This window comes from Pyricularia grisea, chromosome I (genome assembly GCF_004355905.1).
Source record: "Pyricularia grisea strain NI907 chromosome I, whole genome shotgun sequence".
Lineage (NCBI taxonomy): Eukaryota > Fungi > Ascomycota > Sordariomycetes > Magnaporthales > Pyriculariaceae > Pyricularia > Pyricularia grisea.
Window position 1 is genome coordinate 2,340,611 of NC_044973.1, and position 22,808 is coordinate 2,363,418.

Consider the following 22,808-nt stretch of genomic DNA (forward strand, 5'->3'; position numbering starts at 1 on the left):
CACGAGGCACGCAAGGGAATGTCAGGCCCATTGATCAGAACCGCTCTCATTTGATATGCCATCTCGGGATCGACCACTGACAGGCCAGGGCGCTTGAAGCTGCAACCTATTCGCTATCAACCTATCACACCCTTTCTGGGCAGTGAGTGAACAAGGGTTCCATTTTTTTTTTTCTTTCTCTTTAGAGTACATGCATTCATAGGTACCTAACTACCTTCACACCTACTTGCCTCTCCTCTCTTTGCTTCTTTTTATTGTTTTTTTTTCTCCTCCGCCTTGCTCTCCCCAAACATTCTTCTACAATTCTCTATCCCAAGTATATCCTACTGCTGCAACACAAGCGCCGGCATACCCTTCCTCCCGCAGGACTAGCCTTCTTCAGACTTATCAAGGCGCTGATCGATACGTTACCTGTATGTGCTGTGTGCCGCCCACGAGGCGGGTAACCTATCGCTGGTAGACAGTTACCGCTGCCACACACCCATCTCCGCACTCTCTACATGCACCTGTTTTGGTACTAGCCCCTTAACTTTCTTGCACGCATAGCACACCATCCTCATACCGTTTCTGGTGCTCCCATCTTCTCCACGATCTTTGTCGTCGTGCAACCATCACTGCAGACCATCTTTCGCTCCTACATATCACCTCGCCCTGGATCCCAATCAATCCCAACCCGGTGTCGTCCAGCACATTTACCCCGACGTTACTGTTGCGCCTACTCAGCAAAAAAAAAGCTCAAGGGGTTCGACGTGGAGGAAAGCAGCACACGAACGCGGCTCCTGTCTATAACACCTGGATATCGCGATCGACAAGCATCGCCTGGCATCGTCTTCGCCACATACTACTTGACTGCACTTCGAAGACAATTGCAGTGCGCTAACTAGAAGCAGATCCCGTCAGTCTGTGATACATCCACGAAGGCTTAGAGGACCGAATATTCTTTATTTCTCTTCCCTCTGTGATGGTTGAATGAGACGAAGTTGTGTGTCTTCTTCCCGCGTGTATTGGTCAGTTGCGACTTATTCCTAAGAGGAATATCTTCGCCTCCTGTAAGTGCGAGCCCTTGTCCCCCGTATCTCCTTGTGGTTGTGTACCGGCGCCTCTCCAAAGAAGCAATATTCCGCTTATCTCGGGGTGTGCAGACTTAGGCGCAATGCGCTCTTTGGCTAAGCTTTGGAAGATGGAGGTTTTTTTCTGCAGTTTTCCGCTAACAGCGCCTACTCTGATCACAAGACCGCCTGACCGCCGTCAAGGGGCCATACACCCCCACCGGGTCAAGGACAATCGACGGCAAGCACGGAAGCCTTTAAATCTCACAACATGTCCGTCGTCCCGGGCCAGCTGGCTCGGAACCGTTCCGTCTCGAGTGCCCAAAAGTCTAGGAGCCGAGTCAACCAGGACTACCCAGCGATGCAGTCAAGGACGCAGGACCGCGCTACGGTCATGCGATACTTTGAGCCCTGCGCCGCGACAGCATCCATGTTCCTCTATGCGCAGGGCAGCTCGGTAGTGTGCTGTCATCACGATACCTTGACGATAGAGCGGCGATTTTCGAGGCATTCGGAGGAAATACAGCTCTTGGCAGTTGATACACAAAGCGAAACAGGAGCTGGACGATTGGTGGTGAGCTACGATGCAGGGCAGACTGCCATAGTTTGGGATCTCATGTCTGGTGATGAGGTTGCTCGTTTTGCTTCCTACGAGCACCTTACCACCGCCGCGTGGATGCGTAATGGCAACGTCGCCTTTGGTAAGTCGTTTTGTTCAACGAACCAAGAATAGCTTTCCCGGAGCAGCCGTAGTCAAATTATTCATGTGCGAAGGAGTACTGACCAATCCGCGCAGGAAACACCCAAGGAAACATTATACTATTCGAGCCACAGACATCAGAGCACATCTCTTCGAGAACACTAGACCAAATAGCAGTGACATCTCTAGCTCCGTCTGCGGATTGCCGAACATTTGCAATCGGGTAAGACGAACAAACCATAGATATGATATTCGGAATGAGCCGAGCTAACATGTATGCCAATTTTAGGTATCAAAATGGGTCTCTACTCATTGCAAACCTTCAGCCGAGGTTCACCATTTTGCATAACCTGACAACTTCACGAGGCCCGTCGCCCATTGTCAATCTGGCTTGGCATGCCTCTTCGTCGAGGCAAAAATCAGACATGCTCGCCGTGCAAACTAACGATGGAGACCTTCGTATTTGGAGCGTTGCAAAGTCGTACAACAACGCTGACCCAGCCAAAGTTGTGAGGATTCTCAAAAAAACCGAAAACTATCTAATCGGTCCGAATTGGATGGGGTGGTCAAAGAACGGAAGGATAATTCAGTTCTCTGAAAAGTGAGCCGTCCCCATTCGCAGAAAGATAGGCCATGATATCCACCAAGAAAATGGAGACTAATGATACTTTTGACAGCGAGACGTTATCTTGGGACGTTCGGACTAAGCACGTTACCCAGGACAGCATTCCATCCTTGGAACACGTCCGAGGCTTGGCTGTTTACGGCCCCGGCGCCAGTCTTTTTACGTTGGGTGCCAACAACACTGTACAGCAGTTTGACCTTAACGCTCCTGCGATGATGGTTGCCAATGTTCAGCACCCAGCTAATCTGCTGCCCCCATCTCCACCTGTGTCTATTGAGGAGCAAGAAAAGGCAGCGGCTGCGAGTAACTCAGAGTCGGAGATATCCATTTCGATCGAGCCAATGACGTCCGAAAGCGAAGAGGAAAGGATGTCACCGCTCGCTCGCATGATTCATTCCAGGGATACTGCCGCAAGCGGCCCAGGTATCTTCAGACCTGATAGCTCACAGTCAAGTCGCAGTGGCACCTCCGAGATTTCATCGACCAGCTCCCAAACGCCTGGGAGGTACCAACCGTCAGCTCATTCGCGAGGCCTAACGGAAAACACGTATATCTCGGCAGGCTCATCTATGCTGTCATCGGCAGCACCTCATTCGTCTCGGCACCGTGACCGGGACTCGTACTCTATTGGAAGTCTTAGTTCTGTGTCTATGGCCTCATCTAGCGGCCGTCCGTCAAAACACCGTCCCTCGCGACTTCGAAATGAGATTCCGCGTAGCCCAGAAGATTCAAGGGTTGATGATCTCTTCAAATTCACTCGAAGTCGACTCAGTGACATTCCGTACAAAATGCCAGCCATGGCAGATGCCTCCCGGCTCACCAATGACGATCTTCGCCGACAGATGCTAAGCACGATTTTCGGCTGGAATCGCGAGGTAGACGACTTGATTAGAGATGAACTAAGCCGACACCCAAACTCCTCGGCCAACCGAATCCTGCTGTCGAAATGGCTTGGCGACATCGAGCCGGATATCATCGCGACCAGTTCAGCCAACATGACCTCTTCGGATTGGATGCTTCTAGCTCTGAGTGGAATCGGGGGACAGGCCTCTCAGCACAAGCTTGGGCGTGCTTACGTTCAAAGACTTCTCGAGAATGGTGATGTACATGCGGCTGCCACAATCATGATCGGAATGGGCGACCAGATCGATGCGATTGAGATTTACGTGTCACACAAGCGTTACATGGAGGCCCTACTCCTGACTTGCCTATTCTTTCCGTCAGTCTGGGAACGCCAGGCACAAATTCTTAAGAAATGGGGAGATTGGGCTGTTCAGCACGGCCAGCAACAGTTGGCCATTCGATGGTAAGTTTTCTGCTCCGTGTCTGGCCTGACACTGAGGCTTTCTATATAATGTTTTTTTTTTTTGTCAAACTACAAGCTGCTAACAATCGATGTCTCAAATCCGCTCAGTCTTGCCTGCATCGGTAAAGAATCGTCAGAACCGTGGACCTCACCCTCTGCAGCGCAACTCAGTTTCGGTAGCCTGAATGCAATAAACTCCAGCATCCCTGAGGTGCTTAGCCCTCCATTGTCGCCGCCAGGCATGAACAGGGGACCACAGCGCAGTATCGCAAAGGCTTCGGCGTTGAAACTCATCACCTCTTTTGGCGACCAAGGAGCAAAGGCCAAGTACTTCGCAGGTGACGATGGACAGACCCCTATTGCAGCAGGCGTGACGCCTATCGCCGAGTCTGCAATCTCCCCCGGCGCTTTTGACCCTGCCACCGCTTTCCTCCGTCCTTCTCAACGGAGTGCCTTCCCCACGCCCAGCTCCGCACGTCCCTCGAACCAGAGCTTTGGCCGACACCGTCTGCCTTCGATCGGAGAGGCGACAGGAAAGCCCGAGCAGCGCCGGCGCACTCCCGGCCCATCATCTCCTGTATTAGACAGAGATGGCAAGGGACATTCGAGAGGACCGTCATACGATTACACTAACAACAACTTGAATGAGGCCGAGACGATCGGGCGTGCGGCCACTGCAAGCCCCATGATGATGCGGGACAGCCATCGCAGGAGAGAGCCGCCACCCCCATCGCCCTCGCCTGCTTCAATGGCTATGTTGATGGATCACCAGGGCGGGCGCACTAGCCGCAACGGGCCACGAAATCGTATCCCACAAGGAATTGACCTGCAACTGCAGCCTATTGAGCCGGCAAACCAGAACAGTGATGTGACTTCTCCCGAGCAGTCTGTGGCCTCTTCGACTAGATTTCACTGGCCAAGCCGCCGGCGTGGACCTGGCTCTGTGGCCAGCTCAGTTACCTCTGCAACTTCTAGCGTAGCGAAGGCGAATCGCCGAGGATATGGCCACCCCGGTAAAACTCTTGACGACTACATTCACAGCATGGACAACACGACCGGCAGGCGTGCTACCAGCCGGGGACGTGGACGAGACTCTAGCAAGACCAGGAAGACCAAGTCTCGCGAAACATCCCTTGATCAGGATCAGCGTGGGCGTGAGACTTCGAGAGGATACACTCCAAGAGCTGGCAAGCGATCTCCTCGATCACCGGTTCCCATGTCCCCTGAGGAACTGATCAATCTCAGCACTCCGAGAACGAATGATACTGCCAGGAGAGGGGGCGACGGACCGGGCATTGAGATTGTGACAGACCAGCCGAGCACAGTCCGAAAATTAAGCAATAGTCAAATTCGGCATGCGTCGAGGACTCGAGCCAACGGTGGCAGCCGTCCTTCCAGCCGTGGACGGCGAACAGCTAGTCCCGAAAGGACTGGTCGTGAGCGCAGCAGTGGCAGGAATGCATCGCCTCCATCTCCAGTACCCATGTCAGCCATTCCGAGAGATTTCTCTGGTTCCGAGGAGGAGAACGACTATATGAGGGCTATCGAGGCAAAGGAAAAGTTTCGCAAGAAGAACACTCGTAGCAGTAGCCGAGGCTTCCGTAACGCCTCGCCCGGGTCGGCTTCTCACAGGCTGCTGAGCGACAGGAGACCATCCAAGGAGTCTGCAGGCTTTGGCGAGGCTGAGGATGCCGTCAGCTCGCTTCGCAGGATGAAGGATGAGAGACAGCTCAAGAAGGAGGCGGCGGCTCGAGAGCTTGAAGAAAGGCGCAAGTCACTGGCGCGTCGACCTGCTGCACCGCCGATCCCACACCCGGATGAGCTGTCACCTATTGTTACTCGAGGCCCGGCCTTTTTCGAGTCTGCCTTGCCCAGCACAGCCTTTGTACCTCCCAGAGATCTTCCCACACGCAGTCGCACCGTCGAGCCGGGTGAGGCAAGGAGCATGTATGCCAACCGTCAACCTCTGATCGGGCTTCCTGCCACACCCAAAGCGATGAGATTGATCCTGGAGCCGGAGACTGGAAGTGTGCCAGGAGTCCCAGAGATTCCTGTTACCTTCGCCCAGAGAGCCTCCCCAACACAATCAAACGCTTCTCCAAGGCATTCGCCCAAGAGAAGTGAGCCGGTAACCAAAGCGGATTCCGAGCAGGTCCAGGCGCCACAAGAGAATCTTCTCACTCTGCTACCCTCCACCGTCTACAGCCCCCCTGTGCGTCCACCGATTTCTCGTTGCATGTCAGCGCCGCCCGAGGAGCCGCTTGCCCCCAAGACTTTCAAGCCTTCTCAGCAAGCCAGCTCTCGCCAAGCCAGTGGTCGTAAAATGAGCACACCGGACGTGTCTTCGGACCTTCGCCAAATGGGCAACATGAGGACAATAGACGACATGTTGGCGAACAACACCCAAAGGCCGGCGCATGAGTCTCAAGGGATGCCGCCTCCTCCCCCGGCCCCTCCGGTTCTCAAGGAACTGCAGCATCTTGCCATACCCCCACCGCCGCCTCCTGCGCCACTTTCATTCAGCCAAAAGTCGCACCAACCTCAAGTCTATGGAGGGCGTACAGCTGGAATGATCGAGATAGTCATGGACAATGACGACCAGATCCCCCCGCCACCCCCTCCCCCACCGCCAATGCCCATGTCGGCACCGCCGGTTCCTGTGGCGATCCCCGTGAGCGAGGCCACCGTTCCTATCCTCTCGCCACCGGCGCCGCCCACCCCCAAGTCCAACCACCAGCGGGGTCGCAGCAGCGTCGACAACAGCATCTCGTCGCGCATCTCACGTGTCACAGATCGTGTTCGATCGGCCAGCCGTAGCCGGACCAACTCATCAATGCTCTCGCGCAAGTCACCCGAGATTGCGAACCAAACTTCACCGTACGAGAGCATTGGGCCGCCCGTCAGCTTCTCTGCCCGCGCCGTGGCCCAGGTACAACAGCAGCAGCGGACGCAAACGGGTCTTCAGCCCAATGAGATGTTTTAAGGGCAGAACCCCCATCGAACTGCTCCCTTGTTTGCTCTCCCTTATTCCTGTTATCTGCAATTTTTATTCTTCTGCTACATATATAATTCTTTTGTTGAGGGCACGCATCATATTATATACCCATGAGCCTGTTTTCTCCACTCTACTCCTTTTTTTGCATTCATTATGCCTACCTACTTTGCATGGCGGTTGGCGTTTTCCGTTTTGATTTTTGCAAGACCAAGCTCCTAAAAGGGCGAAGACGTGCCTGAGCATCTATCTTCATTGATGATATATACCACTGGGGGAAATTTATTAGCTAGCAAACTTGAATTTTTCTGCTCTACTCAGTTGTCATATTTTGGTCTTGCTTTTGTCACTTGCAACATTCATGTCCTTCATTGCCTGCTATGGCTCCATCATTTATTGTGATCCAAAGCATTTGCATTAGCGCTGGATATGATTCTTCACCGTTTTATGGTTTTTTTTTCTTTTGCCTTCTTTAACTTTTCCTTTCTTTTCAAGTGCAATTTTCAAAGTTTATTTTATTTCACAGCCCGCGGGTTTCTCACTGATGAACTGATGACTTTATTTTCATTACCCTTTTACTCCGTACCTTTTGTTTTCAACTTTTCTTTTTCGGTTATTATTATTTTTCTTTTTTACTTTTCCTACAGCCTCGTTCGGAAGAGAGTGAGGAGATGGTGTACAGAAACACAAAGAAGAGAAGAAGCACAAGGCCCCAGGGCCCCAGTTCGGCGACAATCTGACATTCACATGTCGGCAAAGGGCCAGACAAAAAACGGCGAAACCCATCAAATGAGATGGCAAAAGGGGAGATGATCTGTTTTGTTCGAATTGGTTTCGATGCACAGAAGGCGTCCTATGCTGTCCCGATTGGGCATGGAATTAATGGAACGCTTCACAATGATTGATATAATCAGTTGCCTCACGGCCACTTATTTAGCTTGTTCTTGCCTTTGTTTTCTTTCGTATTAAAGATCAGAAAAATCAAAACCGTCTTTTTTTTTTCCATTTTGCAATTGAAATCCCGGTGATATATGTTGTCGAAATTGACGCAAGATGAACCAAAAGTGGTAGCAAATTGCGAGTATCGCGTTGAGGAGCCAATGAATGAATGGGAAAGCAAATTGGCATAAAACGCAAAAAAACAAAACGGCAAAATGAAAGTCGACCTATCCAATCCAACCTATGCACATCCCCCGAGCGTATTCCATCAATGCCAGACAACGATTGGAGTCCTGTGATGAGTGAAACCTCCCTTCAGATTATCTCCATGACTTAGGGCAAAGCTTCATCATTGGTTACCCTAACGAGAGCAATGCCTTCGCTGTCTTCATGACGGGCGCATCGAGGTTCGAAGCGACGTGCCTTTGGTTGCGTGATGGCCTTCTTTCGGTAATCTTGCGACTACCCCAACCAGTTACAGTTGTCAATAAGCGTCAGACGCGGGGCTTATAAAGTGCTAAGGTGTCTTTCAGTCACGTGCTCAGACCTCCTAAGCTACTGCTGATCCTCAGCCACCTAAATCACCTATCAACGGCCAGCGTACCTCAGCACGTGCTCGCGCGACAAGTAAGTTGTACGAACCGCTACTATTACTACCTGATGCTTACACCTTGCCCATGTAGCTACCTAGGTACCCAGGTCACTTACACACCTCATCCCTGGGCCCATGCTCACAGGCGAGCGTTGGACTAAACTCTTTTTTTTTTTTTTGTTGTTGTTGTTTTGTTCCTTTCAATCATGCCGGTGCACCTAGATCGTCGATCGTCTTCCTCGACGACCGCCGAGTTCACCGTGACGACACGCCCGCCACTCACCCTCGGCCTGCGCGTCCTGTTGGCCGCCGTTACCTTGGGCCGCATCATCATCGCAGCCTCGGCCGTGCTGCTTCTCTACGCAAAGTGGGATGAGGCATTCCCCAAGTCCCACCAACAATTATCACCATCATCATCAACGACTTCACATCATCACGACAACGTACCGCCTGGAGCGTCGTCGCCGCTGCTGTCCCCAGAAGGCTTCTTGGAGCTCGCCGTGCACCTGCTCCAGCTGAGCCTCGCCTCGCCGCCCGGCCGCGTCTTTGCGTCGCTGTCGGCGGCCAGCCCTGCCTACCTCCTCGCCCCGCTTTGCCTGGCGCTGCTGCACGTCTCCCAGCTGCGCATCTACAGGTCCGAGACGCTGCTGGTCCTGCGGGGCCTCGGCGTCCAGACCATCTCCCAGGGCGACGGCTTTATTCTTCCGACGTTCGGGGGCCCCAAGAATCGCTTCATCCCGACCGAGAAGATCAGGGACGTCGTCATCAACGAGGCGCCGTTGGGCTTCGAGGTGCGCTTTTACTTGGTCATCATCGTCGAGGGGGAGGAGGAGCTCGTCGTCGTTTTTCCTCGTCTGTTGCCACGCAGGCCCGTCGTAGAAGCCGTGTGGAGGGGAGTCAGGGCATGTCTTCATGAACCAGAGTCTGTTGAACACTCAAAATAAAACGGACTCTTTGTCCTCCATCGCCAGCCACCTCTCTCTATTGATTTCACATCATAATATGTGCCTCGATCATCACGTATGGTCACAAACATCACTGACATCGAAGCTGGTGCGAGTATTCGCGGCAAGGGATGTACGATTTGATCAATTCTAATGACAGGTATCCTAGATGCCCAGCAATGATATTGGAAACGCAACCAATCATCTATCTCACAGCGCAACTTCCGCCATTAAACTCCCGCACCTTTGGCAGCCTCGGAAGCAAGAGCAGCAGCAGCAGCAGCTTTCCGAGCCTTGATGACGGACCGCCATTCAGGATTCTCACTGAGCTCGACGGCACTCTCGAACCCCTTGCTGCGAGCCCACTTATCATTGACCTCATCTGGGGTTTCCAACATATATCTCTGAGCGAGCGGCTCATAAATTCCCACCTGTCTATACCAGTCGTCGCCCTCAAAAGTCTTGCGGCTGGGCGCCTTGTTGCTTTTCTTGGGCGGTGGTCCCGGTTCAACTGGTTTTGTCGATGCTTTCGTCGCCTGTCGCTCTGGATCCTCAACCATGGTGGCAGCTCGCTGGAGAAGCTGGTTGACCAGCAGCTCGTCCATCTTCTTTCCCCTCCAGTGAGCCCAGAGCTCATCGAGAAGACCCTTGCGATTGTACAGCTCGTCAGGACTGTCGCCATCCGCACCGGCATATATCCATTCCAGCTCTCCATGAGTCGACCCGTCCGGAAGGGTACGACCGCCATATAAGCAGTCCCAAAGCACAAGAGGGGCGTCAGACGCCATGGGATAGTTTGGCTTGCCGGGGTACTTTTCGATATCGAGTAGTTCTGACACTATAGACGGCTTCTCTAACCTCTGCCCGACCAAGAAAAGCACCGCTATCATGTGCCGGATCTGGTGCCACAGGAATGCCGAGCCGCGCACATGGAAGTAGTACACTTTCGGCCGTGCCTGGGATTCTTCTCCGCTCGGCCTAAAATCTGGAGTGTCTAGATAGGGAAGAGAAGAGGCTGCCTCAGGCACCTCGACAATCGAGGCTTCTCGAATCAGCCGCTTGAAGTTGCTGATTTGTTTAGAAGCGTCAATCTTGCAGAAGTTGCGAAAGTCATGCTCGCCCTCAAATAGGCGAGCCGCTTCACGCATTGCGTCGAGGTCAAGGTAGCCGTCCTTGTGTGTGCTTCCTGGCTCCTTGTAGCCCATCACACCGTCCAGGCGTGCGGGCACAGGTGAAAAGATGGGCTGGGTAAAGAAGTATCGGTATTGTCGCTCGTGGCATGAATGTCTTGCCGAAAACCCTGGGGGCGGGTTCGGGCACCATGCGAGTACTCTGATGTCTACTGGCAGAACCGCATTGAGCATTTTGCAGTACTTGATCTCCTTGTCTGCAGGATACGGCGTGTCATCTTCCTCTTCTTCGTGCTCATCCTCTTGCAGTGGCTGGTTATCTTCAGGGACAACTTGGGCCCCCGCTGCATCCACCGCACCAGTCGACCCCGGAGCTACTTCGCCCGAGCCACCCTGGGTCATTTGGACGGTAGCTTGCTTCTTTTTACGCAGAGGCTTGTTGCTCTTCACACGCAGTGCAACAACCTGCCCAAAGGCGCTGACCCCACGATCGGTGCGGCCACACTTGGAGTAGTCGCAGACCTTGAAGTCGACCTCGCTAGGGTCGCGCTCAGGGTCAGGAAAGATTAGGCAGGTTTTCACCAGGGCCTTCCACAGCTCCTCCTCGATGGCGGGCAACGCACCAGACGGTTGATACTCGAGACCGTTGTAGTTTTTGCCGAGGTACGCCAGCTTGACGGCAATGTACCGGGTCGAGAATTCCGAGGCATTGCGAGGGACGCCTTTTTGCTTTTTGTTCTTGGGTGGTGGTGTTGCTGCAGCAGTAACTCCAGAATTTGTGTTTGCAGATGATCCTACTGGTGGTGGTGGTGGTGGTGGTGATGATGATGATGCTAGTGATGCTTTGTGTGGTTGAGGAGGGGTATTAGGTCTAGGCTGCTGAATATTTTGTCCCTGTTGCCGCTGCTGACTGGCGAGTTGCGATTCAAGCAGCTTGATCTTTTTGATGAGTCCCTCTTTGGTCCATGATCTATAATCCCTAGTCCCCGACATTATTCTGGTGTTGTAATGGCGGGTGCCGCCACAACATGCAAGCTTATTAGGTATTATTTGGGATTGTTGGTGGGGGTCTCTGACTCCAGCCACTTGAGGTGGTGGTAGTAGTAGTAGTGGTCGTTGGAGTAGTTGTTGCAGGCTGTAAATGTTGACCTGCGCACGTGATGTACTCAGTTTGCTGCCCCATCGGATGCGGGTCGGCGCCCCCATGTCATGACAGTTCGACTTGGGCCGAAATTTAATTTTGATGAGGCTTTTGTTTGTTGGTCGTTTGCTAATCGTAAGAAAATATAGATAAGAAACAGCTCTGCATAAGCCATTCTACTTCTACACCTAACTGATTGATTTCTCTTTTAGGTCCTGTCCCCTTGGACGAAATTTGCAGAGCATGAAATTAAATCGACAAATCGGCTTGTACCGGTCGCCACCAATGGCCTCTCGTTTAGTTATCGATAACCACCAATGGACCTGGCCTGTGCCCAAAGTTGGGGGTCTCAGGTGGGTGCGTGGGTGTAATTACAATGGCAACAGTCGAGGTAGCTTCTAGGTATATTATGTACAGTACAGTACAGTAATAAGTCAAAGTCCCAGCAGGATGGCACCCTTGTACACACTCAACCTATCAACCTGAAGCTTTTGAATCATAACCTGGATATTTCTCCCCAGACTCACCCCCAGTTTCGCATAAAAACAAGCCAAATAATTATATAGACAGGCAAAAACAATCAGATGGAGTCTCATACAATCACCGTGTTGTTGTTAGGAGATGACAAGACTGGAAAATCCACCTTCCTATCGTAAGCATCATCAATGCACTATTTTCGAACGTCTGGGGGTAAAAATCCAAACATCTTTTTTCTAACAAGAAACAAAATACAAAAATTTACGCCAATCTCCGTAGTCGTGTAGCCCAGGGCAAAGAAAGGTTGACCGGACGAGCAGAGATCACGCTTTTGCGCGACTCGGACCAGCCATTCTTCTTTGAACTGCGGTCCAGAAAAGGGGTCTACCGCATCGAGTTCCATGACACTTCTGGTCCCACAAATTGGCGCCTTCTTCAGCCAGATTTCATCGTGATATGTTATGATATAAGCCGACGCCTCAGCCTCATAAACATGCAGAGAGTTGTGAGTCGAGTTGCCCAACAGCAATCCCCCCGAGAACCACCCCGTACCCGTCCATCCATGAGACAGAGGCTCACACATTAGCCCGCAATTTTCCCACGTCGCGACGTGAAAAAAACAACAACAGTGGATCAAAGAAGTACGCCAGACATTCCCAGCCGGCGACTCGATTCCCATCGCAGTCCTGGGTCTCAAGAGAGACCTGAGGTCTGAGGATGACCCGAACGGCATCATCTACCCGCAGGAAGGATATCGGGTGTCGCAGGAGATGAGGGCGGATCGGTACATGGAGTGCTCGGCGGTGACGGGTGAGCTATTGAGCGAGACTTTCGAGGATCTGTACCTCACGGCCGTCAAAACCACAACGGCCGAGGGAGGGCAGAGTGAAGGGGCATGTGCGGTCATGTAGAACGCATGGAGGGGTGGTGCTGCTGGTGACTTGGGTAGTTTCTTTTTTTTTTTTTTTTTTTGTCGTAAACCCTTTCGCATATGTTCATTCTGACACGAACCAATAAATTCCCCCCTTCTCAGTTTCACTAAATCGCATCTTGATCATCACGTCATGAGGCGTTTCCGTTCTCAATCGAATCGGTCACCTCTTCTTCGCCGTACTCCTCCGCCTGCTCCTCCGAGGCCGGGAAGGCGCCCAGAACGTCGACGACGGCCTCGAGGATCTGCGTCTGCTGCTCCTCGTTGAAACGCTCAGCAATCTCCTCGATGCAGACGTGCAAGCCCGGGAGCTCAGTCGGGCGCAGGTTGGCGAGCATCAAAACCTCACCCTTGGCGAGGCCGAACTCGGCCAGTCTGCCGAGGAGCTGCGAGAGGCTGTCCTTGGTGTAGGTGAGCGGTTTTTGGCTCAGAGGGTTGGGGTAAGTCCCGCAGTAGTTGACGACCTTTTTGGGATGAGAGAGTCAGCGGATTTTTTTTTTTTCTTTTTTTTTTTTTTTCTTTCTTATCTCTCTTATTTTCTTCTGTCACCCCCCTCCTTGGTTCCAGACTGCCTTCGTTTGGTTCTCGTCTGGAATGAAATTGTGTCCATCTTCACCTACATCTTTGGTCACTGCCTGATAATTCTTGGGCGGCCGTCTATGCTCTTTTTTGTGCCGCGCGGAGAAACGAGACTCGGACTCAATGAGATGAGTGTAGACTTCGTAGTTTGTCAGAACCGCGTTCTGTGCTTCAATAATTTTCATTTTTCCAGATGTTTGTTGGCCGGTTTGATTATATCTTTGTTGCTGTGATATTTGCAAGAGGAAAAGATAGACACTGTCTTGATATGCTGCTCTTTATTCTTGGCCTCGAGCGATGTTTCAAATCCTTGGTTGGTAGTAAATCGAGTTTAGCTCCGCTGTCCGCTTTGAGCTGCTCGCAGGATGAGCACAGCAAAGCACGGCACAAGCACGGCAAACGAAGGTAGTGTGGGTGGTGTGCAGCCTGCAATTTTCAACGTTACAGCAGGTACCTTAGTGTAAGCGAATCACATGGAGCTTCAAAACCGATTGATTCAGTCTTTTCTAGGTGCAGGATCGTGTGCGTAAACCCCCACTCTGTTTCCCCACCATCCTTACTCCAACAGCATTCTGATTCAAAGGCGCAATCATCAGTTTTTCCGTCTGTACTGTCGCTTGCCCGAGCAAATCACAAGATGAAATTCAATAAAATGCGAGTCCTGGACCCTCTGCTCAATTGCTCCAGTGTAGAGGAGCATCAGGACGTGCCTAACCTTGTTTTTCTTTTCCACAACGCTGCGTCGTCTGCCGCTGCAGTATACGCACTTGACTTGACTTGACTCTTTTTCCCCGCAAAAAAAACTTACTTAGCTTGCGGAGCCCGAAACTCAAGGCCTCCAGGCTCAAAACTTCTGTCGCCTTGACCAAAACTTTTTTACACCCAGTTTTTTCCGCATCCCAATTTGCTTTTAGCCGAGCACTTGGTGAGCGGATAACGTCTTTTTTGCTCTCTTTTTTGAACAACTCAAAAATTCGGCATCCACCAGGTGGCTTGCAATTATACGGCTGTGCAGTCTGTCTTTCGTTTGCTTGCTGAGGAGCCGATTTCGGCGTTGCTCCAGGATCAGTAAAGACAGCCGGCACCCCCCAGTCGTGAAAATTCGGGTGCGTGTACCTTGATCGCCATCAAGGGATAGAAGAAAAAAAGAAAGAAGAAACAAAATGTGAGAAAAGCTTTGTTCGAAATGCACCCCTGCATCTAGAACCACTCGCTTGTGGTTTTGCTCCAGCAAAAAACTAGCTATCACTATGAATTTCAAAACAAAGGACTGACGAGAGACACTCTCTTTTTCAATACAGCCTCGGTCTTTCAATTGTGCAGTTTATCTAAGCTTATCGACCCCGGCCACCGAAAAAAAAAAAACAGAAAGAAAAAAAAAAGCGCCACAATTACAAACTCTCTGTCGCGTCAAGTATTTTCGGCACGACATCTGCCCCGCATCGCAACATTGACCAAGAGCCTCATTGCTTTCCCTAAAAGTCACTCAACCCACCAAACACCCATCTAACCTGACAACCAGCCCTGCCGGCCACACACTGCTGTCATGGTTCGCAATATTGTCGTACTTGGTGGCAACTCCCACCCGGAGTTGGTCGATGAGGTTTGCGGCATTCTCTCGATTCCACCATGCGACCGCATCCTCTCCAAGTTCGAGGTGGGAGAGAGTCGCTGCGAGATCAAGGACTCGGTCCGTGGCAAGGACGTATACATTATCCAGTCTGGAGGCGGGAAGTCCAACGATCACTTCATTGAACTTTGTATCAGTGGGTGCTCCCTGACTTGACCTTGTCCATCCGCACTACGGCTGCTCAGTTTGTCTGATCTGACTTCCATGAACAGTGATCTCGGCCTGCAAGACAGGGCAAGTATAATTCCTCCCTTTTACAGCCAATTGACGGCCTGTCGTCGCCATTGCCTGAGATTCGGTGCTCCCTCCCGTGGCGTCATTCTCTCGCAATTGTTGAGGAATCCTCAACTAATCATTGGTCCTCACCCTACAGCTCCGCTAAGCGCGTTACTGCCGTACTTCCCCTGTTCCCCTACTCGCGGCAACCAGATCTGCCGTACAAGAAGTCCGGCGCCCCGCTGTCCCAGCCCGCAGGCAGCTCCAACAAAGAATACACATTCGAGAGCGTTCCAGCAACACCCGCTCCCGGCATCCCCAGGACTGTCGGCTTGACCAATGGCGTTGATATCACGCACATGCTGCGCGACAGCTCCTTCACAAACGGCAACGCCCCGGCCTCTCCCCGGCCAGCGCCTCCCTCGGAACAATTTTTTGGCAAAAATGATGCAAACGGTGTGAACGGCAGCCGGTCAGCCAAGCCAAAAGCCCACAATTCTTCGGCGTCCACGTCTTCTCTCGTCCGGTCCTACACGACACACGACTACGAGAACCCATCATTCATCAACCATTTTCAGGCTCGGCCGGGCTACAAGCAATGGGTTGCGCAGGCCGGAACTCTGGTTGCCAACCTCCTCACATGTGCTGGTGCAGATGGCATCATCACGCTTGAACTACACGACCACCAATACCAAGGCTTTTTCGATATCCCCGTCGACAACCTTTACGGCAAACCGTTGCTCCAACGCTACATTCAAACTCATGTGCCAAACTACAAGGACGCCATCATCGTCAGTCCAGATGCCGGTGGTGCAAAGCGAGCCACGGCAATTGCGGACAGCCTTGGCATGGATTTTGCCCTTATTCATAAGGAGCGTCGCCCGACCAAGATCTCGGACAACCAGAACGCCACGATGATGTTGGTTGGTAACGTCTCAGGTCGCATCTCCATCCTGGTGGACGACCTATGCGACACGGGTAACACTATCACACGTGCTGCTAAACTGCTTAAGAAGCAGGGTGCTACCTACATCTACGCTCTCGTTACTCATGGTCTCTTCAGCGGTGACGCAATCCCGCGCATCAACGCGTCCTCAATCGACAAGATTGTCACAACAAACTCTGTCCCCCAGGCCGAGCACAAGGCCCTATGCCCAAAGATGGAGATTTTGTCGGTCTCTCCCGTGTTTGCAGAGGCCATTCGCCGTGTGCATCACGGCGAAAGCATCAGTGTTCTGTTCCAGCACTGATGTTTTGAACAAGAAGAAAAAAAAGCTGCCATTTCAGGTTGCAGAGCCCAACTTCGTTTGCTGTGGCTTCGCTTGACACTACTACTCAAACAAACAAAAAAAATCAACTTCCTCTTTTGCATACACCAGCTCATGGCGGCGTTATTTTGGCTTTCACCATGGTGGCATGTTCGATTATTCCCTTCGTGCTGGAGAATCTGGATTCACGACTCTCCTTGATCTAGCCCGGAGAAATGAGTTTGGGGGTTCTATTTTTGCTGCTTTCATCTTACAAAAGGTCTTTTTTTTCTTTTTCTGTGGGGTGCTTATTCTGTCTTTCAACGTGGCGTCCAAGATAAAAGGTTCACACGATGTCGCATTTGACGCAATTCACCTTGATTTCAGGTGCTCTGTTTGACCAACCTTTGCAAGCGTTTCGTCGCTCTTTCATGTCTTGAGGTGAGACTTGGTTTCCGAGGCCTGCTTTATGTCTTGGTAGCGTGGGCTTGCGCCGGAACAGCTTAGGGTGATATGCTTCGCGACGGTGCCACCACCGGGGCCCCTCATTCCCGCTTAGGGGTGCTTTTTTCTGGTTCATTGAGCTACCGCACTGTGAACAGACAAGGTGGCTCTCTTGAAAACATTTCTGACACTTCAGCCGACTTTGTCGACTACCTTTTGCTACACCTTACAGACTACCCTAACCAGACCCTACTCGCAGCTTAAAAGTTTGTCTCAAATGCCAGCGTCCCGGCTATGATAAAACTATTTGGACAGGCTATTGGACTTTACCATTGGGCAGAGTGGTGGAAGGTCCAGAGGGATAGAACTTTATGGTTCCGTATCGATCAAAGCTTTCCAGACCTTCGTCCACTTGGACAGATGCGAGAGGTGACACAACAGGAAATCTAGATGTGCATACAGCTTATATAGGGGATGCTTAGATCCGCTTTGTAGTTGCGGGACGCTCATTCTTGGCCTATATTTAAACAATTTAGGTCCCTATTAGCATTAATACTTCAAATTTGCGTTAGATGAATTTCAGGGGTTATTATAGATCCTATCCTATTTCCCTGCGCGTTTTGCCCTGAGTTGCCAGTAATCGCAGCCACCATATATTCTAACTGGCAGGGGTGTAGTATAACATACTGCGTAGGCGTGTCTTCGGGCCAATAAAAAAATAAGCGCCTCAACATCCGGTCAAATGTAACAACATTCCATAGAGACTGCTAAAGACATACCAACTCCTTCGTTGGTTTTTGATTTTGATTTTTTTTCTTCTCTTTTTTTTTTTTTTTGTGATAAAGGAGAGCAACAAACTTAATCACAACAGTTCTCGCAACTGCTTACGGGCATTATTTCGTAGGGAGGTGGCTGCCATGTCGCTTTCATTATTTGCTTGCCAAGTATATGTTCATAACACATCTTCATGTTTGTGTTCTCCATTTTCCGAGCGATCTCTCCCTCTGCCATTTAATATTTAGTCTTAGATGTAAAAGGCAAACCGTATCATGCGAAAAGCAATGACAACGCGTATCCTCTCATGCAGAGCCGGCCCCCATGGCGGTTTGGTTCAGGTCAGGAGGTATTCGCCAGCCATGCACGGTCGCTGCCCGGCGGTAGGCCGCTATAGCGCCGCCAATGTCATAATCACCGCCACCAACACCTTCTATCTGAGCCGGCTTTGGGTCTTCTGAGACCAGCGCAAGCCGTACCATGATCAGAACATGTTCTATGCTGCATGCCGGGCTCCAGCCAGTTGATGTGAGGAGCTCCATGCACATAGCGCCGCCAATCGTGACATGTCCACCTCCGCCCGCATGGAAAGGCAAGAAGCGAGGACGTATCACGCGCACGAAGGGTGGAGAGATGGGAAAGTTCTCGCTAAAACGAAGTTCGATCACAATCGAGGTGACGTTTTTCTGAGCCATGCTTCTCCCTAAAGGTTTTGTCTTGTCGAAGCTGTGCAACTCCACGATCATCTGGAACATATTCGACATACCATCAAAGTCGATATACCATCCCAGCTCGTGTGACGGCGTAGCTTCCTGTATCTTCCTGAGTGCACTGATCTCCCTTGCCAGTTGCCTGCCAGCGCCGCCTGACCTTTGGGGAGGAGCAAGGCGGGGAAGACTGGCGAGATCCAATGTGCCTGGTTGGAAGTCGGTGAGATGGGCTGGCTTGATGGTCCGGACCTCAAGTAACTCGACGTCTGTATCGCTGTCATCTTCATCACTGGATATTTCGACCACTTCCTTCAAAACATCAATATCATCGTCGTCGCTCTTGTAACCATCATTCTTCGGCCACATCTGGCTACCAGACGATGGTATAGCTGCCCGAGGGATTCTTAGCGGCCTGCTGTCAGCTCCTTGTGGAATCATGTAAGGATCCTGCTCGATAAACACTCGGTGTTGCAATGTGGCAGACGGAGTGACAGCACCCAGTGAAGAACCCATCTCTGGGACCGTAGGCTTTTTGACGAACAGATAGCGGCATTGCTGCCAGTCAATATTCTGTACGACCAAATGAGGGTTGCGGCTAACAAATTGATCCGGTATGTTGATTAGTTCGCTCAGAACGATGGTCATATTGGACTGGAATGTAGAAGATGGCCATATAAAGCTTGTTCCTGGGTGCGCATACCCCATGCTGGTGGTAAAATATTGCGAAAAGTAAATCCCGTTGCCAAAGGCTCGTCCATTGATGACATTGCTGAAATCAAGACCCGTCCTGATGATGCTGTGCCAGTTGGGTTGGCTGCTTCCATGCCACGCAAAGATGGTCGGGTGTTTGGATCCCACCACTCCCGCCCGGTTCAGTTCTTTCTTGAAGCGTTCCTCCTTATCAGGCGACCCCTGAGCAAAGCGGAACTGGATATAATCAGACATCTCTGGTATCTTAAGCGAGGCTAAGGATTGTGTAGGTGTCGCATCCAACGTGGGGTTAATGTCATCCTCCTCCTCCTCGAGGCACATAATGAGCGATCGATTTGTTGCAACGATCCACTCCAAAAGCGTTGCCGTGGGGGCTAACATTTGGTTCATACCCTTCACTGACGAGTTCGGGCTTTTCTTGAGGAAAGCCCTGATATCCGCGATTGGCGGTAGCATATCCAGGATAAATCGGATTGCTACGGCCTTTCCGTCGTCGAGCAAAGTGTCGAAACTCGTATCAAAGGTTGCAAGGTACAACTGAGCAGGATCATGTCCTGGGCTGATCTCTTCGGTGGCGCCACTACCGATTGCTCGACCTCGACGTCCTGCAACTGAGATGACCACAGCGCCCTCAGTTCGATCAATGCTGACGACATTGCCATAGGTGATCGATTCCGTAGATGCACTGATTCCATTGATAACTTGATTTCCGAGCTGGTTATTCAGAACTTTTGCCACCGTTGGTCGACTGTAGCGCGTTGCCAGCTTTGACGAAAATGTATTATCCTGGAAAGTGAACCCGTGGCTGAGGAGTGTAAACCGACTCACAAGCGCATAACAGATCCCTGGCCTCAAAGCTTCCAGCCAGTCGTCGTGTTCATACGTTTGTAGCAATAGACTCTGGCCAAGATCTGTGACCTGGACTGGAATGCATCTGGGTAATGGTGCAGACGACTGTCTTTGGCTGAAGAAGTCTGGCACTTTAAGTGAAAGACCAACGGGGAATTCTCTAATTGCGTATTTGTTATTGCCGCTCAAGTCAGCGCCCGTGATCATCATGTTGCGCGCTGGGCTCACAGTACTGCTATAACAAAAGCTGCAAAGAAGATCGACAACCTTAGGCTGCGTGAGAATTTCGTGCTCAACGCTGGGTCCCAGTCCCATCTGCATATACTGAAATAGACAGAGTTCGTTGGAGCAAACGAAGGGCTTAAGAGAACCCACGTCGTTTTTGACGAGTCGATGGCAGCGAAGGCAGTATTTCGTACAGTCCTTGAAGTACTTCATTGCGAATTCCCAACAAATCAAGGGAATACTTCTTTCTTTGCGCACCCCTGAGGCTAGATGGTCATCCATTTTGGTTGGTTTTTCAGCTGGATATTGCTTACTTAGATCATCTGTGTTGCTCATCCCATCTATCAAGCTCTCATTCGCGTCGTCCCATGAGCAGCCAAGGTTCTCTCGTAGCTTGACAAGTGATACAAAGTATTCACTCATAAAGTCGTCGAAAGACCTTGATAGAAATATGCGCTCCAGGGGAGGATCTGATAGTGATGAGTGTGGTGCGCTACCTTCAAGCTCATCATCTCGTATTATGGCCTCGTTGAATGCTTTGATGGCCTGGCTCACTGTCGGCTTGAAATTGGCGCATTTGCGGATGCGGAACCTCAAACCGCTGTGTGCAGCCGGCCGCTCCATAAGGCTTTCCATGGTTGGGAAAGTCGTATCACTTATTGAAACTAGCAGAACCAAGTAGTCTGAGGCAGAGAGGCCCCAGGCCAACAGATTCTCCTCAGACAAGCCAATCTTGCCGATCCTGACAGACATTGAGAAAATATGGGAACTATGGCCGGGAAGCAGCCCGACTAGAATCCCAATCTTGCAGCCCGATTGCTTGGCCTTGCGGAGGTTTCCTCTGATCCGCTCCTGGTCCTGGAGCTGGGACTGTGAAAGCTGGGTGTTCATGTTGGGTACGCCGGCAGCACCACCACTCATCTGAGCAAAGAAGCCCTCATCATCAGCCTCATCGTCAGTTGAATTCACGTCGAAGCTATCATCAACATCGTCGTCGTCGCCGTCGTCGTCGTCGTCCTTGTCATCTATACCATCAATATCCGTCATCTCTGCATCAGATGAATTGTGGCTGTCAAGACTAAGGAACTGCTCCAAGCACTTGTCCAAATTCTTGGATAAGTAAGTGACAGCGCGAAGAATGGTGAAGCTTCCGCCAGCGGCAAGGTGAGTTTGCACTTGCTCGAGAACCTTGACTATCTGCCTCGGTGCCTCCTCATCATCGGTGAAGAGAAGGAAGCTGCATGGACCAGGATATCTGTCGACGTCGGCAGCCAGAAGACGGACTTGAAGGCTCTTGGGGAGCTGTTTGTTGAAGTAGGTAACTATGACCTCGTCATCATCGCCCCTCACCGAAGACACATTTTTGATGCGCCCCGCTTCGGCCTGGGTGGCTGCCGCTAAGACGTCGGCCTTGAACTTCCGGGCAGTCATTGCTGTAGGGTATTTGAGTTAGAGACGAGGTAGCGCCCGGTACTAGACCAGAATTTGGAGTGCCAGTCGTGGGTTTTTCTTGTTTGGCCGTGGACAAGTACATACCGAAGCTTTCTAGGCCCGAAGCCTATGTGGGATTTCAGTTGCAGGATGGCAGTGAGAATATGTGCAACGCACAAAATTCAGCAGTCGCCCTGGAAAAAGCACATGCGTCTCATGCCAGATCAAACAGCCGCGTGGCGAGTGGTGTAAGGAGATGGATGATAAGGCGAGGTGTTTGATTGTGAATGGATCAACCTGAGGTCAGAGCCAAACAATAGTTTCACTTTGAGGAAAGTGAGTCAAATGAGGTGAACGAAGGGGTGGTAGTGGGAGTATAGCAGGCAAGGTAAGTAAAGTTGGGTGAGGTAAGAGGTAGGTAGGTAAGGTAGGTAGTCGAATGACAGGCTTGACGATGGTTGGCGGGCTACCTAAGGTAAGGTAGGTTGGATTCACCGACCCAAACAAAGAGAGAGAAGGCTGATGAAAGAAGAAGACAAACTTGAGTACAAGTAAGATAAAATAATTACTTGACGTTGGGTGAGAAGTCAAAGTCTGTCCAGAATCGGAAAGTCCGACTGGGATTGAATGAGGCGGCTGGCTGCCTTCGGGGGCTTCCAGACTTGTGCTGCAGCCACGGAATTTCGTGTAACCTTTCGGTGCCGCTAAGGTAGGTACCTTAGGTACCTGAAAATTCGCAAATTTGTAGTATCTTCTTGTTTACTCCTCTTCCCCTCTTTGTTGCCCTCTTCTATCTTTTTTTTTTTTTTTTCTCGCTCTTCTACTCGGCTCCCCTATATCGTCCTCAAACTTCCCGCATTTTCCAGTGGTCGTCAACTCCGTGCAGACATGCGCGTGCCAACAGGGTCGTGGTTCTTGCAAGAGTTAGTTTGTACGTAGGCGAGTGTTTAGGTGGTAAGTACCTATGCTTCTGTTGTCGCTTCAAAAAGTAGTCTCTGAGGTCAACACAACGATATAAGATGATGGATGAGCACAGAGAATCTGGAAACCAACGTCGAAATTAGATAGGATGGTTGCCAGGTAGGCAATTATGCAATGCAATATGCACAGTGAATGGAGTCGCATTCAAAACCAACGTATGTCTCCGTCTACCTCTTGTGGTGACT

At 51.2% G+C, this 22,808-nt stretch overlaps 8 protein-coding genes across 8 annotated transcripts; 4 read left to right on the top strand and 4 right to left on the bottom strand.

Annotated features, from left to right (window-relative positions):
* The first annotated feature begins 278 nt into the window (after positions 1-278).
* PgNI_05733 (uncharacterized protein) lies at positions 279-7,445 on the top strand. Its single transcript, XM_031125764.1, has 7 exons — positions 279-413; positions 547-1,049; positions 1,234-1,750; positions 1,846-1,972; positions 2,039-2,350; positions 2,427-3,680; positions 3,789-7,445. Exons 3-7 carry the CDS (start codon positions 1,321-1,323, stop codon positions 6,661-6,663), a joined length of 4,998 nt encoding a protein of 1,665 aa, XP_030981960.1. The 5' UTR covers positions 279-413; positions 547-1,049; positions 1,234-1,320; the 3' UTR covers positions 6,664-7,445.
* A 964-nt stretch (positions 7,446-8,409) lies between these two features.
* On the top strand, positions 8,410-9,147 carry PgNI_05734 (uncharacterized protein; the record flags this gene model as incomplete). The annotated part of the gene is made up of 1 exon (XM_031125765.1): positions 8,410-9,147. One exon carries the CDS (start codon positions 8,410-8,412, stop codon positions 9,145-9,147), a length of 738 nt encoding a protein of 245 aa, XP_030981963.1.
* On the bottom strand, positions 8,629-9,168 carry PgNI_05735 (uncharacterized protein; the record flags this gene model as incomplete). Its single annotated transcript, XM_031125766.1, has 2 exons — positions 8,629-9,127; positions 9,155-9,168. The coding sequence occupies 2 exons, from the start codon at positions 9,166-9,168 to the stop codon at positions 8,629-8,631; spliced, it is 513 nt and encodes a 170-aa protein (XP_030981964.1).
* A 209-nt stretch (positions 9,169-9,377) lies between these two features.
* Positions 9,378-11,270, bottom strand: PgNI_05736 (uncharacterized protein; the record flags this gene model as incomplete). Its single annotated transcript, XM_031125767.1, has 1 exon — positions 9,378-11,270. One exon carries the CDS (start codon positions 11,268-11,270, stop codon positions 9,378-9,380), a length of 1,893 nt encoding a protein of 630 aa, XP_030982138.1.
* Positions 11,271-11,984: 714 nt separating this feature from the next.
* PgNI_05737 (uncharacterized protein) lies at positions 11,985-12,806 on the top strand (the record flags this gene model as incomplete). Its single annotated transcript, XM_031125768.1, has 3 exons — positions 11,985-12,070; positions 12,175-12,400; positions 12,525-12,806. Coding segments are annotated over 3 exons (594 nt in total), but the record flags the coding sequence as incomplete, so codon positions are not given.
* On the bottom strand, positions 12,086-13,702 carry PgNI_05738 (uncharacterized protein). The gene is made up of 2 exons (XM_031125769.1): positions 13,447-13,702; positions 12,086-13,290 (listed from the first exon to the last, which is right to left on the bottom strand). The coding sequence occupies exons 1-2, from the start codon at positions 13,588-13,590 to the stop codon at positions 12,958-12,960; spliced, it is 477 nt and encodes a 158-aa protein (XP_030982918.1). The 5' UTR covers positions 13,591-13,702; the 3' UTR covers positions 12,086-12,957.
* Positions 13,703-14,951: 1,249 nt separating this feature from the next.
* PgNI_05739 (uncharacterized protein) lies at positions 14,952-16,501 on the top strand (the record flags this gene model as incomplete). The annotated part of the gene is made up of 2 exons (XM_031125770.1): positions 14,952-15,175; positions 15,409-16,501. The coding sequence occupies 2 exons, from the start codon at positions 14,952-14,954 to the stop codon at positions 16,499-16,501; spliced, it is 1,317 nt and encodes a 438-aa protein (XP_030982919.1).
* Positions 16,502-18,021: 1,520 nt separating this feature from the next.
* On the bottom strand, positions 18,022-21,642 carry PgNI_05740 (uncharacterized protein; the record flags this gene model as incomplete). Its single annotated transcript, XM_031125771.1, has 1 exon — positions 18,022-21,642. One exon carries the CDS (start codon positions 21,640-21,642, stop codon positions 18,022-18,024), a length of 3,621 nt encoding a protein of 1,206 aa, XP_030982668.1.
* Positions 21,643-22,808: the final 1,166 nt, after the last annotated feature.

Bases quoted from the DNA above. Each gene is read 5' to 3' on its own strand.
- PgNI_05733 (XM_031125764.1), top strand. From the start codon at position 1,321: ATGTCCGTCGTCCCGGGCCAGCTGGCTCGGAACCGTTCCGTCTCGAGT. The intron at 2,351-2,426 runs GTGAGCCGTCCC...TACTTTTGACAG, and splicing joins ATAATTCAGTTCTCTGAAAA to CGAGACGTTATCTTGGGACG. The intron at 3,681-3,788 runs GTAAGTTTTCTG...AAATCCGCTCAG, and splicing joins CAACAGTTGGCCATTCGATG to TCTTGCCTGCATCGGTAAAG.
- PgNI_05738 (XM_031125769.1), bottom strand. From the start codon at position 13,590: ATGAAAATTATTGAAGCACAGAACGCGGTTCTGACAAACTACGAAGTC. The intron at 13,291-13,446 runs GTAGGTGAAGAT...CATCCCAAAAAG, and splicing joins ATCAGGCAGTGACCAAAGAT to GTCGTCAACTACTGCGGGAC.